This window comes from Elgaria multicarinata, chromosome 6, assembly GCF_023053635.1.
Source record: "Elgaria multicarinata webbii isolate HBS135686 ecotype San Diego chromosome 6, rElgMul1.1.pri, whole genome shotgun sequence".
NCBI classification, from domain to species: Eukaryota; Metazoa; Chordata; class Lepidosauria; order Squamata; family Anguidae; genus Elgaria; species Elgaria multicarinata.
Genome location: NC_086176.1, coordinates 86,360,999 through 86,378,326, shown reverse-complemented (window position 1 = coordinate 86,378,326; position 17,328 = coordinate 86,360,999). Strand labels below are relative to the sequence as shown.

Sequence of the window (17,328 nt, the reverse complement as noted above, 5' to 3'; positions counted from 1 at the left end):
GAATTATTTTCATATTAACAACTGCCCTGGTCCAGTGAGGGCAGTGCCCGAAGGAAGGACACTTGTATGCACACAACCTCTAGCAGATGGGGAACCCTGAGTGTTCAAAAGTGCCACACGCAGATGCCCAGCTGTGCTCGTCATTCAAGAGTAATGAGTGTAGGCAAAATCAAGTTGGCCAGTGCTGTTAGTGACAGTAGGTGTGCTGACCCAGTTAGAAAAAAGGGGCATGGAATCCAGCCTCCTCTTCTGGTAGCATCAACCCTCTTGACCAGAGGTAGGCCTGTACAGGTCAATCCTTGAATAGCTGGACCAAGGCCTATAGGTGCATGCTTTCCATTAGCTTCTCCTTGGCAAACCCTATAATAATGCATGGGGACCGTGCAAGAACACACTGGCACTCTTGTGAGAATGCCATTCATTTCATTTATGCAGGAAACGTCCTAGTGTCTTCCACTCAGTGAATGTAGAATGAACTTATTATTCCTTTGCTCTGTGCTTCAGAAAATACTTTGATATACATCACAAAGTGCATGCAAAGGAGTAAGTGGAGAGGGCTTATTTATGGTTTGGTTTCTGTGCCTTACGCACATGACTCCAGTGAATAGAAATAGCTAGTCCTTGGAGGTTGGTGCTGGGTTGGCCCTGTGAACTTTTCATGTCTGCTCTTAAGCCGAACTTTTGAGTTGCTTTTGAAACTACCTCCAAGTAGAAAAAAGACTTTGTGATGGAGAACAGGGAAATAGCTATGTATTGTGGGGTGGGGTGGATGAAAGTCCTAATGAGGCCATTGAGCTCTCTGAGCAGTTATCTGGATCATGGCCCTTATATATGAACATTGTTAGGGGGTTTAAAAAGACCATCCCAATTTTGAACAAATGCTGTTGTTATTATCATTATTATCTCTCTTTTCTCACTTGTGGCGGTTTTTCTAGACAGACATGACGGGATTATTCTTATTCTTATTGTCTTGCAAGTGGCTTGAAAGAAAACATTTAGCTTTGCTCCACAAACTCTGGTAGCTCCATGCCCGTATGCAGGTTAAGGACTCCTGGATGCTCCAACACAAAGGCAGGATGTGCAGCTTCTGTGAATTTGTGCCTGATGGCAGACAGCACTTGACCTCTTTCTGCATTGAAAAATAAAAGCCTTCCAGTATTATAGTCCAACAGAATGCCAATCCGGGGCGGCTGTTCTGTCACAATGACATCACTCATCTCACCGTTGTGGAGGACTTTATATAGAAAACTGCAAAGAGAGTGGAAAATGTAAAGTAAACATGAACCCATTGGAAGTCTTATCATAGAACATTCTACTGTAGGGGTCTCCCAATGTGGTGCCTGCAGGCAAAATGTGCCCATGGATACATCTCTTGGTTCTTGCCAGGCTCCCTGTCCCTCCTGTTGTTGTTGTTAAACTGGGAGGCTGACATATTACTAAGGAAATTAGTGTTGTGAGACTGTTTTCATACACACACACACCCATGGCAGCCATTTTGTCACATTCTCAAAATTCCAAATGTGCCCACCAACCCCCAAAGGTTGGGGATCTCTATTTTACGTATTCCATTTTCCAGCCAAATAAGATAAATAAATTAAATAATGTGTTTTCACTCATCCCCTGAAAAAATACAGTCAAAATTCTTCCCCCACCTTCACAGCCTGCAAATATGTCCATTCAGATTGGTAATACCCTAATATGCCTTGAACCAGACTCAGTTCCACATCCAAACTTCAGAATTTCAATAGCCATTCTGAGTTTGCCTTTTGTATAGCTTTATCGTAAAGCCTGCAGAATCCCAAAGAATTCCAATGGCTACTTAGAAAGAGAATTCTTAGTGTGGCTTAATTCTCGGCTTACACGTCAGAATGCAGGATCATGGCTCATGTCAATGCAAGTCAATGTAGTATTTTCCAAATATTTTGAACTACAACGCCTTTCAGCTTCAGCCAGCATGGCCAATGGCGAGGAATCACGTCTCCCCTTATTTGCCTTTTTTCTAAGCTAAACAATCCCAAATGCCTCTTGTAAGGCTTAGTTCTGAGTGGTAAGAGCCTTCACCTAAAATATGCTGTTATTTTTGGTTCCACGCTTTGCCTTTGGTTCCACCCACTACCAGGATGTGGCCCTGAGAGCTCCTCTGAGATTGGACCCAGCCTTCAGGCTGAAAGAGGTTCCCCACCCTTGTTCTATAGGTTCAAGATGCCATCTGAATACACACAGGCTGTTGAGGCACAATCCATGCACTTCAAAATGGAGGGAACACAGATTGTGAGCTGGACATTTATGCACATTTGGGTATATGCTCATAGGTTCCAATGTAAACTCAGTGGGTGTCAAGATCAGGCCCGTTCTCCCTAGTGTGGAGGACTGAATTTCAGGGGCTGAAGTGGACTCGGAGACTGAAGAAGAATCAGAACCAGAAGTACACCAGCTAAGACAAGAAGCAGTGGGAGGGTGATCACTGAGCCTGGGCGTCCTGTCCAATAAGCTCCTGGGAAGATTCATCATTGACTCCTGAAGAGTATTGAACGATCTCCTCCCCTACTTTCTCTTCTTCTCCTTCTTCTGTCTCTGAGTCCCCAAAACCCAGTTCCCCACACTAGAGAGAATGGGCCTGATCCTGCTAATGATCATCTGCTAATGATGGGTTTTGGAGCACAAGTCCTGCATCCTGGGGGGCCTCCAAACAACTATCAGAGGAAACAGCGTTGGCACATGATGGGAATGGTGACAGTAGGAAATAGGAGCCGCGTTAGCTCTTGGAATGAGCAGCCACATACTAGATCACTGCACAAGTTCCTTTTTTTCCTCCCCCTGCCCCGTCCCCCTGCAAACATTTAGTTGGGCAGGTGTGATACACAGCAAGGTCCCTGCTACTGAGGTTCGCCCACCATCTCCGTTTCTTCAGCATTCTGGAGAAATGGAGATGGTGGACATAGTTGGGGCCTTGGCAGCAGGCACTTCACTTACGCAGTGTGCTCACTTGTCTTTTTTTTAATAGGGTCATTTTCTACATAGAAATAAAACAACCACACAGGACTATTCATGCTGGCCTGTCTTACAGAGCTGTTGAAAGGATAAGTGGGAAAATGCATACGATGCACTTTGGGCACTTGAAACGTAGTACATAAATGTAAGTGTTACTATCGCTGTACATCACAAAGCCGGCACCTTGAAATGCAACATTACAAACATTAACCACCACCTGCCGTTGATGATTATGACTCTTCTACTAAAAGTCCTGATCAGATTATGGAAAATGGAAGACTGAAAAGCACCATGGTGTAACCTTATCTGCCAGTGTAAAGGACGGCGAGTATATCATTAGAGCACTATTCCCAGCCACCAATCATCTGGAGTTTCAGAATTCTGGATTCATTCCCAACAAAACATGTCTCTCCTCCGCCCCGTCATCAGCTAAATCATCAGGATGACCTCGAGTAAAGCAGTGATGGAAGACATGTATCATATAAACAGTAAAAATCAGATTGGGTAAAGGGCAGGTGGGTCTTGTGATGGGACGATTCATTACAGCTACAGATTCCAGGGGCTCAAATTTCTGCTCCTATTTCAGTTAATGAAAATCGTGCCATCCAGAAAAGCAGGAACAGCATTTTGCTGTGGGATCTTGTTTGAGCCATTATAATCCATGGAGAGGGAAGCTTGCATTCAGTGGAGGTGGGTGGCTCTGATGTCAGTGGGGCGGAGAATCCGCTCTGGGTTTCAGTCAGAACCAGTCAGAACTTTGCACCTTGGAAAGCTCCTTGAGAGTTCTGACTGGTTCTGACTGAAACCCGGAGTGGATTCACTGCCCCTCAGACATTGGAGCCACCACCCTCCACTGCTTGCATTCAAATGCAGCCTTTGCCATGGATTGGCTTTGGGGGCTTGGGCAAGCTAGCAGAAATCAGCCTCAGGGCCTCAACTGCAAATGGAACAGTAGTGGCCTACTTTGCAAGGAGGTTGCAAAGGTGCCAGGTTATCTGCTGGATAACATCCTTCCCTATGTACCTAAGATCATGCTCAGGGGTCCTTCTCCATGAGCCCCTGCCAAAGGAAGTGAGGCAGGTGGCTACCAGGAGCGGGGCCTTCTCTGCTGTGGTGCCCCGGCTGTGGAATGAGCTCCCTAGAGTAATTTCGCCTGGCACCTACATTATATTCTTTTCAACGCCAGGTGAAAACCTTTTTATTTCCCCAGTATTTTAACAGTTTATCTTCTTAGTTCTTTAACTTTGTTGTTTTAAATCTGTATTTTAAATCTGTATTAATCTCTACATTGCTACTTGGTTTTATCCTGGTTGTGCTTTTATACTGTACTTTTATTCTGTGTTTTTACACTGTTGTTTATTTTATACTTTGAATTGTCTTCATGGTTTACATTTTTGTGAACCGCCCAGAGAGCTTCGGCTATTGGGCGGTATAGAAATGCAATAAATAAATAAATAAATAAATAGATAAAAGAACCCTTCCTCCTGGATCTAACGGCAGCTTCCAGGATGGGGGAGGGATTCATGGCAGGAACCCTGGTGCACGGGGAAAGAGTCACCCCCTCCTGATGTGTCATAGAAGCTGTTGGCCTGATCCTGCTCACTAGAATGGTCACTTATAAATTGCCCAAAAAAGAGGAGATGCATCACCGAAAAAGTGGACAGGGATTTGCATAATATTTGCATAGGCTGATGTATAAGTACAGGTGCAAATTTAGAAACGACTATTATAATTTAAATAGAAGTGCAGTACATCTCACCATAGTGTGGAAGACCAGGTTATCTGTGTGCCTGCCTGCTCAGCCTGCTGCTAAGATGCTAACTGTTGATGGGCAAGAGATCGTAGGGCTCTTTACCTTTAAACTGGAATGGGACAGGATAGCCCTTCAAACTGAGGACCGACCTCTGTAAAAGAGGATACAACCCACCCACCCCATGAGTGCTCACACACATACACCTCTCACACAGTGCCACTACTTAAAAGACAGGGGGGAAATGTGCATGGTTCATTGGCCCGGTCCACAAAAGCCAGCCAGTGATGCTAGTTGGCTGAAGGCAGGACCCCAGATTGACTCTGCACAGGCAGCGTGAGCCCTGCCAGGGAAGTGAAGCTGTCCTCTTTCCCTCGCTAACCCCCAGGCCCCAGCATCAGGCACAATGTAAGGCCCCTGGCTGAAAAGAGCGCTGGGTTTTAACGTGGGTATTCAAAACTTGTGAGTACAGTTCACTTGGAATTGTAATTCAAGAAGCAGGCATTTGGGATTCCAAGGACAATTCCTACAAATGCAGTCCCTGTAAACTGAAATATCCCTGCATGTTTCTACTGACAAACATTTTTCTCAGCTGGGAAAAAGGAGTCATTCAAGAAGCAGGCATTTGGGATTCCAAGGACAATTCCTACAAATGCAGTCCCTGTAAACTGAAATATTCCTGCATGTTTCCACTGACAAACATTTTTCTCAGCTGGGAAAAAGGAGTCATTCAAGAAGCAGGCATTTGGGATTCCAAGGACAATTCCTACAAATGCAGTCCCTATAAACTGAAATATTCCTGCATGTTTCCACTGACAAACATTTTTCTCAGCTGGGAAAAAGGAGTCATGAACTCTTGCACATGAGAAAATGCTCAGGTGGGAGTGAGGGGTGTATTTCAAAAAGCATGCAAGAAATGCAGGTTGCTTACCTGTAACTGTAGTTCTTCGAGTGGTCATCTATGCATTCACACATATGGGCTTTGCGCCTGCGCAGAGACCAGACCGGAACCTACTATAGCTGAGTGGAACGTTTTTGGCGGGAACCCCTCCCCCCACGCTACCGCGCATGTCCATGGGGTTCCCGCCCTTACCTCAGTTTACAGGAGTCCGACGTTGTGCCCCCATAAACATGAGTGTAAATAAAGTAAAGTACATTCCACAATAAAACAGTGTCATTTATAAGTCTCGCACCACCAAGTGGGGATGGTGGGTGGGTTGTGTGAATGCATAGATGACCACTCGAAGAACTACAGTTACAGGTAAGCAACCTGCATTTCTTCTTCGTGGTCTCTATGCATCACACATATGGGCGAGTAGCAAGCTGACATACCTTTGGAGGTGGGTTGGTGCATCATCTGAAGATCTCCGAAAGCACTGTCCTCCCAAATGAGCAGTCCTGCCTCGCACGGGTGTCCAAACTGTAGTGCTTGACAAACGTGGATGGAGTGGACCACGTTGCGGCTTTACAGACTTCAGTCAGTGGAACACCTCTGGTGAAAGCCACCGATGTTGAAACAGCTCTGGTGGAATGAGCTGTCACAGGTTTCACTAACTCTAATTTAGAGATAGAGTAGGCCAATTCAATCGTCTCCACTATCCAGCGTGACAACCGCTGGCAAGAGACAGGGAGTCCCTTAGAAGGCTCACCATAACAAATAAACAATTGCTTTGTTTTTCTAAATGTCTCTGTCCTGTCTTTGTAAAAAGCAAGAGCCCTTCTTACATCGAGAGTGTGCAAGGAAGACTCAAGAGGTGTAGTTGGATTAGGGAAGAAGGCAGGCAAAGTAATATGCTGGGACAGATGAAAAGTAGACACTACCTTAGGTAGGAAGGCTGGATCTGTGCGTAGCACAACCTTATCCTTATGAAAGATAGTGTACGGGACATCTATCCTAAGAGCTCTAAGCTCACTTGCCCGTCTTGCCGATGTAATGGCTACTAGAAAGACAGTCTTTAAAGTAAGTAGCCTAAGGTCTGTCGACGCCATAGGCTCGAAGGGTTTGCGTGTCAGTGCTTGCAGCACAACTGACAGGCTCCATGGTGGCACGATACTCTTCACAGTCGGTATCGTGTTCTTCAGACCTTTCAGAAATTTCTTGGTTGTTGGATGGGTAAAAGGTGTAAACCCATCTATACCTTGGTGAAAAGATGTAATCGCAGCAAGGTGAACCCTGATGGATGCGAGCTTAAGTCCTTGCTGGAAGAGTGTCAATAAATAATTGAGGATGAAAGACAAATGGCAAGATTCTGGTATTTGACCATCTTTTGAAGCAAAGTTCTGAAATCTTTGCCACTTTGCCGCATAAGCCTTTCTTGTGGAAGGCTTTAGTGCTGCTAATATAATGTGGTCCACAGTCAAAACTCTGATCCCAGAGGAGGAGTGGCTGTTATCCTCCATGCAGTCAACTTGAGGGTCGACAGATCTGCGTGTCGAACCTTGCCCTGGTGTCGAGACAGGAGCTTCGGTGTCGACGGGAGCCTGATGTAATTCCCCTTCGATAACCGAAGAGCGTGAGAGAACCACGTCTGTCGAGGCCACCACGGCGTGATCAGGATGCAGTTGGAGTTGTCCCTCTGGATCTTGGCTAGCACCCTTGTCAATAGTGGGAAGGGAGGAAACATGTACAGGAGATTTCTTCTCCAAGTCCTTGTGAAGGCGTCTCCTAGAGAGTGCTTTCCTCTTCCTGCCCTGCTGCAATACTTGGCGCAAATTGCGTTGTCTTCGGTAGCGAAGACATCGACAGAAGGGTGGCCCCAGTATAGAAAAAGGCTTTCCCGCACCTCGGCGTCGAGTTCCCACTCGTGGTCGACAGGGAAGGACCTGCTGAGGGAGTCCGCAATAACGTTGTCCTTGCCGGCTACATGAATCGCCGTCAGGTAAGTCCTTCTCTTTATGCACCAGTTCCATATCCTGAGTGCAGACCGGTTCAGAGGGTGTGATCTTGTTCCACCCTGCCTGTTGATGTATGCCACCACGGTAGTATTGTCCGTCGCGATCAAGACATTCTTGCCCTCGATCAACTGTGCAAATGCTCTTATTGCATTTTCTACAGCCATGAGTTCGAGGTGATTGATGTGCTGTTCTCTCTGGGCTCGAGGCCAACGACCTTGAGCAGTAAGGGAGTTGCAATGAGCTCCCCATCCTTCTAAAGATGCATCCGTCGTGATCGTTACCGAAGGCGCCTGTTGTTGGAATGGAACGCCTTCGAGAAGAGTCGACATCGAGAACCACCATTTCAGCGATGCCCTGACTTGCTTCGGTAACGAAAGGTAAGTTCGTCGAGCATTGAGCCTGAGATCGAAAGTTCTTAAAAACCAGGCCTGCAATACCCTCATTCTGAGTCTTGCAAACCTGATGACCGCCGTAGTGGCTGCCATCAGGCCTAATAGTCTCTGAACTGTCCAAGCCGATACCTTCCGCCGGCTCTCGATGTCGATGGCTAACTGCTGCAAAGTGTTCGCCCTGGTTGAAGGTAAGTATGCTCTTCCGTCTCGAGAGGATAGGGTTACTCCTATGAAGTCCAACCTCTGGTGTGGGGTCAAAATGGACTTTTCGTGGTTCACCCAAAGCCCCAACGAGTCCAATAGGTTGAGGGTGGTTAGTATATCCGACTGGAGCGCCTCGCTGTTGTCTGCTACGAGGAGCCAATCGTCCAGGTATGGATAAACGTAAATGCCTTTCTGCCTTAGGTGGGCGCATACCACCGCCATGACTTTGGTGAAGACCCTCGGCGCCGTGGCCAACCCGAACGGAAGAACGGTGAATTGGTACTGGGATGTACCGATCGAAAACCGAAGGTAAGCTTGATGCGACTTCCTGATGGAGATATGGAAGTACGCATCCTTCAGATCCACCACTGCGAACCAAACGCCTTTTTGTAGAAGCTGTAGAATTGAAGCGACCGTTGTCATACGGAACTTCCTCGGGGTGATGAACTTGTTCAGTTGTCTTAAGTCCATGATCGGTCGAAGACCTCCATCTTTTTTCGGGACCGTGAAGTAACGAGAGAAAAATCCTTGATTGAGTTCCTTTGCGGGTACAGGAGAGATGGCTCCCTTCGATAGCAAGGTCTGTACCTCGAGCAGCAGAGGAGAGGATGGAGTCGTTACTTTCACGCCGGAAAAAGGAGGAAGGGCATCGAGCTCGATGGCATAGCCCGAGTTGATGATAGTGAGCACCCAGGAGTCTGTTGTAATTGACTCCCATAGATGGTAACGGGGTGCTAGGCGGTTCGCAAAAGGGGGTGGATCTGGGGCCGAAGAGTCAAACACGCTGCTTTTTAGAAAAGTCAGGTTGCCTCTTGTCTTGTTGATATCGGCCCTGGTATGGCCTCTTCCTTTGCAACTGCTGTTGCTGCTGCCGAGGTTGAGGCTGGTACTGAGGCCGGTACTGCTGGTGCTGTTGCAATGACGGTCTCATCCATCTCTTTGGCTTGTACTGAGGTGGAGGAGCAGTGAATCCCATCTTCTTAGCCGTTGTTCTGGCTTTGTAGATGGAATCCAGTGTTTCATCGGTGTTAGAATGAAAAAGTCCCTCGCCATCGAATGGCATACTTTCTATCCTCCACTTGGTCTCATGGCTCAGATTAGCCGATCTGAGCCACGCGTGTCTCCTTAGAGATATTGCGCCCATCATGGACTTCGAATGGCAGTCCACTTGATGTCGAGCCGTGGATAACTGCTGCCTGGCGATGGCTGAAGCCTCATTTTGAAACACCCTCGCCAGTTCCTTCTTGTCCTCCGGAAGGTGTTCGCATAATGAACCCATCTTTTCCCATAAGAAAAGCTGGTACCTCGCCATCGTTGCTTCGTATGATGACGCTCTAATGCCTAGGGAAGAAGAGGAATAAATCCTTCTGCCAGTCTGGTCTAATTTCCTCCCTTCCCTATCCACCGGCGCCGAATGTGCCTTTTGAGATTGTCCTTGGGCTGACTCAACCACTATGGAGTTAGGCTTTGGATGTTGAACCAAAAATTTTGCGCCTTCCTCCTGGACTCGATAAAGAGTCTCTAATCTCTTAGATGTAGCCTGAGTCACAGCAGGTGTCTTCCAAGACTCTTGGGCAGTTTGCTTTAATGCATGTGGAATGGGGATAGCCAGTCTTTGATTGGTAGTAGTTTGGAACACATCATAAATGGGATCCACAACCGATTCATCCGTTTGATGGATATCTAGTCCTAATGCCTGTGACATCCTAAGCATATGGTCAGAGAACCTGACCATATCGTCCGACGGAGAGGAAGGGTCGTTCTCGTGAACCTCATCCTCCGGCGAGGGCATCGTTGGAGTTGCAGACACCCTCGATTCCGAGTCTGACGGGTAGTCTTGCTCAGGAGAAGACACCGTAACCACTTGTAACTGAAGTTGGTCTGTTGGTACCGTGGGAACTGCCTCGGTCGATGCCGAAGGTTGCATACGGTGTCGAGGAGTAGACACCCTGGATGTCTGATGGTCAGGCGATGCAGGTAATGGCAATCGGCACATCCTTGTCATAGGTGGTGGTTGCGCATAGTAACCTTCCCGGGGACTCTGTCGATCCGGAAAGTAGCGCTGGGGACGATATCGGTCCCATTCATAGTCTTCATATCTTGGCTGAGGATCGGAGTATCTAGAAGCTCCGTCCCATTCACGACGAGGTGTAAGTCTTGGAGATGGTTGTAGTGGGATTAATCCCTGCAACGTTTGAGGCCTTGTAGGCTGTTGGAAAGAAGCCGCTGACGCGGAATCTCTTAGTTCGCCCTCCGAAAGGCTGAGTGGGCGTGTCGGTACCGTGGCCATCGGTACCGACTGAGATCTCGATGCCGAGGGAGGCCTCGACATCGACGCGGTCGGAGCAATGGGAGGCGTGGAATGACTCCTAACCGGCTCCGCCGCTCGAGGTGACGCTAAGGTGGATTTTTCAGCGTCCCTTTTTTTCTTCTTCTTCTTCTTCTTCTCCAGCTCCGAAGAAGGTTTAGGAGTTCTGGCTTTCTTTGAAATCTTCTTAGCCATAGAACTCGTCAAAGACCGGCCAGGCGTGAGGGGTATCTGTGCCCTATGAGCTCTGGCTTGCACCTCAGTGCCGCGGTCTGCTGGTTTGTCGATAACGGGCTTACGGATTGCCGTCTTTTCAGTAACGGACTTACCAACTGCCGTTTTTTCCATACTGGGAGCCTCAGTAGCCTTGAGAGCTTTTTCCCACAATATAGAGCGAAGTCTATCGGCTCTATGTTTCCTTGTTTGTTTCGTAAACGACATACAGTGGTGGCAGGCCTCCACAACGTGTCCTTCTCCCAAACAAACGAGACAAAGAGAGTGTCCGTCCGTCGGCGGAAGTTTCGCCCCACACCTTACACACTTCCTAAATGGGGCTTTCGTTGCCATACGGGCCTCAGGCGACCGAAGTCGCTGAGGGAAAAACTATCTACAATTAAATTTTTTTTTTTTTTTTTTTTTTATATATAGATAAGAAAGAAGTAAGAAGAATTAGGAAAGATTGAAGAATGAACAGGTTTAAAGAAAAGAATAAGTAAGTTAACTAGAAAAACGCTAGAGGTTCGGTTAAGCTGGTCTATGCACAACGGCGGACGACGAAGAACTGAGGTAAGGGCGGGAACCCCATGGACATGCGCGGTAGCGTGGGGGGAGGGGTTCCCGCCAAAAACGTTCCACTCAGCTATAGTAGGTTCCGGTCTGGTCTCTGCGCAGGCGCAAAGCCCATATGTGTGATGCATAGAGACCACGAAGAAGAACTGAAGATGTACTGTATAAAAACAATCCATGGGATGGGGGTAGGGTGCAATTTAAACCTCTCTACTTAATTGCTTCTCAAACTGATTCTAACAATTTTTGCTATAAAATAAGCCTACTGATTTCAGAGCAACTTATTCAAAGTATTCTTACCAAGAGGGTAACCCCACCACCACCAGCACAAGCAGGTCTGAGTATTTTCCAAGCACTCTGACTCCGAAATGCCATTTTGTTCGGTGAGATACTCCACACAGACTGGGTTCGGAAGACACAATAACCAATGGTGGGTTAAATAGTCAACAGTTGGTTATTGTGTCATCTGTCGGGACTTTACCAACCACAAATAACCAACGCTGTGCAGAATTGATTATTTGAACAACCAATGGTCATCGTATCATGTGTTGGGCACTGTTGACTATTTCGTCACACACAGGTGGTTATTTTCGGCAACTATAGAGTTCCTGGCAAGAGCGACCGAAGTGGCAGCTGCCACTCTAGTCCAGCTGGCAGAACTCACAATGGCTGATGGGATACTACCTGGAGGACTGAGGGGGGTAAAAGAGGGCAGGGGACTTGTCAATCCAACACACCGTTGACTAATAATCAACTCAACACTGGCCTTAATTCACACCACAGCTGATTATAATCACGTCGTGTGGGGAGTACCCCTAATAATCAACCGAGGAGTTGACTATTAAACCATCATTGACTATTGTGTTGTCCGAACGCAGAGAGATGAGAGAGGCATGTGTTTGTAAGCCTTGTCATTACCTTGTTTTGCTCGGACAATGCAAGCACCAGGAGGTATCGTTCTGCCCCAGGACGCTGTCTGGTCGTACAGGGGAGTAGCAGATCCCAACCTTATAAGCTGCACAGCCAGTCACAGTGGTTTCCCAATAGTGTTGTCCTCGAGTGGACAAGAGCTCGCCCAGTATTGGTGAGGTTCTGCACACACAGATGAAAAGGGCAAATGTAGCTTTTCAGTATCAGATTCAAAGAGTACCTCGAAGCTCAGGCATCAAAAAGGTCCAGTGTCCAAGACCTCACATGTAACACTGAGATTGCAGCCCTCTCAAAAAACAAAAACAGCCATTGTTCATTTTCATCTTTTGAGGCATTTAACCTCAGCTCGGAGTCCAAATCCAGCCCTGCAGGGGGTTGTCTTCACGGTGCCGAGTTGGCACTGCTGTCACCAAACCTCGCGGTTTCACTGGTGCAGGGTGCAGGCAAGTTATTCAGGTGGAGGGAGGCGGTACAGGCTTTCTGGCGGCCATTAGGGTCGTCAAGCCTGCCCCTCCCCCTCCCGTAGCTTCCAGAAACCAAGGGCCACTCACTTTCCATCCAGGAATGTGCTCCAAGAGCACTGCCCAAGCTAGGACAGATGGGGAAGAGCCACGCTGACCTCACTCGGGCAGGAAAAGTTGAGGAAAATCTTCAGCTCTTTTCCCTGGGGTGGCTCCGAATCGGTGGCTGCGTCATATAACCAACACAGCACAGATTCAGAGCCACCCCAGGGCAAAGGCAACATATAGACAGCCCCCAGGTCCAAATTGAACTTCAGCTTGTGGTCCGAATCCAGCCCCCCACATAGCCACACCCACTTCCCACCAAGTGGTTCCTCATTTTCCCCCCATTCCTAGCTTTGGCACATATATTTTTCCACACTTCAAATGGTTGAAATGCTTCTCCTAAGGCTTAGTCACTGGCAATAAGAGCTATAAGATAAATTCTGCTGATGTTTTGGTCCTGCTCGTTTTGCCTACGGCCTTGCTGCCTTGCGTTCTGCCCTGCCCATCACTGGAATGTGACCCCTGACAGCTTCTCCAAAATTGGAAGAGGTGCTGAAAGATGTTCAGCAGCACCCCTGATTTGAATGCATCCAAACTGAAGTTTGCCCATTGCCTAATATTCAGGATGAACTGTTTCAGTTTGATTTAAATCCACGTAGCCTAGCAACACCAACAAAAAAGAGACCTCTGAACAGTTGGGCCTTCTTGAAAATGGCAGTTCTGTAGGCCTCGTTTTGATAACCTTAGATTCAAGTGCAGAAGAAGAAAAGCAACAGTAACATCAACACAGTACCTTGAACTCAAATTGCAAAAAGATAACATGTCTGCCTCCTTTCCACTTCCTGTGTTGAGGAAGACTGTATATCTCCATTAGCGATCTAATTGACACAGCTCCTCACATCCTGTTGACAATAACACTCAGCAGCGAGGAAGAGTAAATATGAGTCGTACTTACCCAGCAAATTTACTGCCCTCAGCAAGGCATATCATGGTTCCATTCGGTGACACTTGCAATGCAGGGTGAGCTGTTCCTTTCATTATGTGAAATCTAGTTCCTATTGTGATTCACAGGCAAGAAATAAACATCACTTGAGGGATGATTGCAATGCCAGTTTGTAGTGAATCATAAAACCGTAAGGAATGTCGCAATCACTGTCACTGAATCAACAGAATTGACTAGAAGGCATTCACGTTTCATCCTGAGATGAGGTGGAGGGTCTCATTTGGCAATAAGGGATTAAAGGACAGATGTGCCAAACTGCATATGCTGGGCTTGCTCCTGCCTTCATAGATTATAAGGGAGGGATTGGGGAGGCCATTGTATCCTAATGAAACTGAGCCAATGTATGTGAATCTTGACTTTTCCCCATGCTGAAAGGGCATTTCTACATGAGGGTTTTATCCTTTACCAAGACTTCCGCTTCCGGATTCTTTTCAGGATTAAGATTGCCTTCTTTATATGTGCTTTTTTTCTGGGAGTTTTCTTTCTTTGCCTTTCTATATGTTCCATTATACAATCTCTAGGTGGTGCTGTATATCAGAATTGTGCAATTACATGGGCCTCTCATTCCACCATTTCTAAATAATAACAGACCTTCCTCATTAGGTAAAAACAATACGATACTGGTTGCAAAGCACAGGAGAAGCCCTGGAGGATGACAACATTGTGTAAAGGACTCTCAAACTACCATGAGTGAGTGATCACAAGCACACAAAAAAGCCTTGTACAAAGGCTCCGAGTCTGTTTTGAACCACAACTTGGATCCGTTCTGCTTAATATAAGGAATGAGATGTGTGCCAACTGCTGCACCTTGAATCTACAGTTGGAAATACCGTGTCAGTTGTATTACATCTGCTTCACCCTCTCAGACATGCTCAGCATATCAAGCTCTGGATTAAAGTAACTGTCTGCTACTACTGGTCTTGTGCCCCCAACTGTCACTGGCAGAGCGTGCCTGCATTCTACATAGCCTAACGCTAAATACAGAATAGATGAAAACCAGTAAAAAAGTGAACCATAGCAGAGACCTCTGGCAAAAGCCCCCAAATTCAGGTTTAATGTTAGTCTATTCCTACATGAATGAAATAAAGATAATTTTCTTGCATTACTGTAAATTTTTTATAAAGTCAGTCTCTGAGACTATGACTATTAATAATTTTGTTTAATGTGTCCATGAGTCAGTGCCTCCAAAAGTACAACATATTCCTAAATACAATACTGCAGTATTCACTTCTAAGTTGTTCTGCCAGAATCTGTACCTGTGATCTTTTCTACATGAGGCATTTATTGGGTGTTCATCATTCCCTACTCATGGTTGTTTACAGGTTCTTTAGAACACATTGTGACCCTCCAGCTTTGCTTCTGTTTTTAAAGAGCACTTTTGGCAAGTTTTTTTAGAGCAGGGAAAATGAGGTATTATTTCTGAAAGTGAACAAAAATATTTCTTTCACTTGTGTTCTTGTGCTGTTCTACTATATCACAGTGCCACCTAGAAGTTATATAGAGGGAAAGCAGGAAAGGAAACACTTTTTGTGTAGTGCTCGGATCTCAATTTTGCAACGAAAGTGAAAGTACATACAGTGGATTAACAACCTTGTAGAGAAAAGCTCTGTATATTTTGTAGCTGTGGCATAGCAGGGTTCACATTGGAAAAATAATATAGAGGAAATCAGATAAATTCTCTGCCCATAGACTTACAGATACATACACACCATGGCTACATTTATTCTTTAATAAAGCAGAAAGCCTTGACCTTTTATCTCCTGCTTTCTCATCTAGTTGTGCAAAATACAACCAATACAGACAGACAAAACTAGAGTATAAACTCTGATGCTGCTTTGTGTACATTTTCCTTTGAATTGTTCATCAAGGGCCTTTCTGCCATGGTCCAAATTGTTCATCAAGAGCCTTTTTGCACAATCAGTTTACTGTGTCATAAATGTGCATCTGCTTAGCATTGTTTCACACAGTCCATACAAGGGATTGTGTTTTTCTATTGTGACCATATTATATTCCAAGCAATCACTTTTCCAGTACAAAATGGCATATATGAAGTTGCCTTTATATTGTTTCTGTGTGCCTCCACGCAACCTATTCTCAACCTTTTGTTGAGAACCGCCCAGAGAGCCCTGGCTATGGGAGCGGTATAGAAGTGTAATAAATAAATAAAATAAATAAATAAATCAGGCTGCAGATAGCCCACGCATCGTAGCAAGCCATCAAATGGCAACTGTTGTTCATATATAATGCTAACACAAGGTTTATTTAACCCATAATTTGTTCCCAACTCAGGGTTTGTCTGGCAGGTGATTGAACAAACCACGATTTGTTTTCTCAATCCCTGGGCTGTTTGTTTCCCTCCTTTTTTGCCTACTTTCTCCCCATATCTCAAATGACTTTGCAGCACTGTAGTACTGGCATGAAGAGTGACTGGTTTCTTTGACCGCTCTTGCCTGCCACCTCTGTAGCCTGGCAAAATAATCCATGGGATCACATGTAACCACAACTCATGTTTTAAATAACCCAGAGTTCACAACCCAACATCAAACCATGTGTTCTCTTTCTGGTTTATTTGTGATTAACAAACCACATTCACACATCACAACAGCCCAGAATTCAATAACACAAACCATGGATTAGCATTATGTGAGAACCAAGCCATTGACTGTGTGAACCAGCTCTAAATCTTTAGCTATATGCATATTTAGCAAACAACAGAGAAATGGATTGACCTCATTTTAGCAAAATTCAATGAGACCGGTTTTCTAATAACTTGCACCAGTATTCCATTGGATGTGTTTCCAATGACATCTGGTGAACCATGTTTCATTTTTATCCAAAACAGTCTTAGCACAATTGAGCCTTAACTATGTTTGAATAAGCTGACCATTTCTAGAGAAAGAGCCTAGTAATGTATTCTATAGAATTGGTGGATGTGCTTGGGGGCTGCAATGAGAAGGAGAGGATATAGAAGTCCCATTTTGAAAGCAGCAGCCTTATGCTGGAAAAATGAGGATGCAGGATCCAATCTCTCATATTTGTGTGCATTTTCTCCCTTCCCCTAAAGTTCCCATTGGTTAGAAAGCATTTATCTACCTTTTGTTGAGATGAGAGCAGCTTCGCTCTGTTCACTCATTCCGAAAGTGTTAACTGCTCTCACGTAGAAGAAATAATTTACATTTGACTCTAGACGAACCTTCATTTCAGGTCTTTTAATTCCAGCTAGAGATCTGAAAAATATAGTAAATAAATGCTTAATCCTGCATAAGAAAATCCAACGCTGTTTGAATATTCAAGCCGTGGTGGGAGCACACTGTGACTTGGTGCTACATGCAAACACAGCAAGGATGGGTTGTTGGGGTACTTGACAAGCCACCCACAACCTTAAAAAAAGCCCATGTGATCTGGGAGGCTTGTCAGCACACCAACAATGCACCCTCACTAGGTTCACATATAACCACAAGCTATGGTGCACTCCTGTGACTTGAATTTTAAAAATGGCCACGAAATGCCCCCATGGAGGCGTCTTTTTATGTGCGAACCAGGCCAATGAATAGATATTTAGG

General features: G+C 45.8%; 1 protein-coding gene across 1 annotated transcript in view; it reads right to left on the bottom strand.

Moving 5' to 3' along the window:
• Positions 1–970: 970 nt before the first annotated feature.
• Positions 971–17,328, bottom strand: part of CMYA5 (cardiomyopathy associated 5) — an 84,410-nt gene continuing 68,052 nt past the window's right edge. Inside the window, exons 10-13 of the mRNA XM_063127981.1 lie at positions 16,859–16,992; positions 13,718–13,817; positions 12,245–12,418; positions 971–1,248 (exon numbers count right to left, since the gene is read on the bottom strand). Of these exons, the coding sequence (XP_062984051.1) occupies positions 996–1,248; positions 12,245–12,418; positions 13,718–13,817; positions 16,859–16,992 (661 nt within the window). The 3' untranslated portion in view covers positions 971–995. The remainder of the gene's footprint in view (positions 1,249–12,244; positions 12,419–13,717; positions 13,818–16,858; positions 16,993–17,328) is intronic.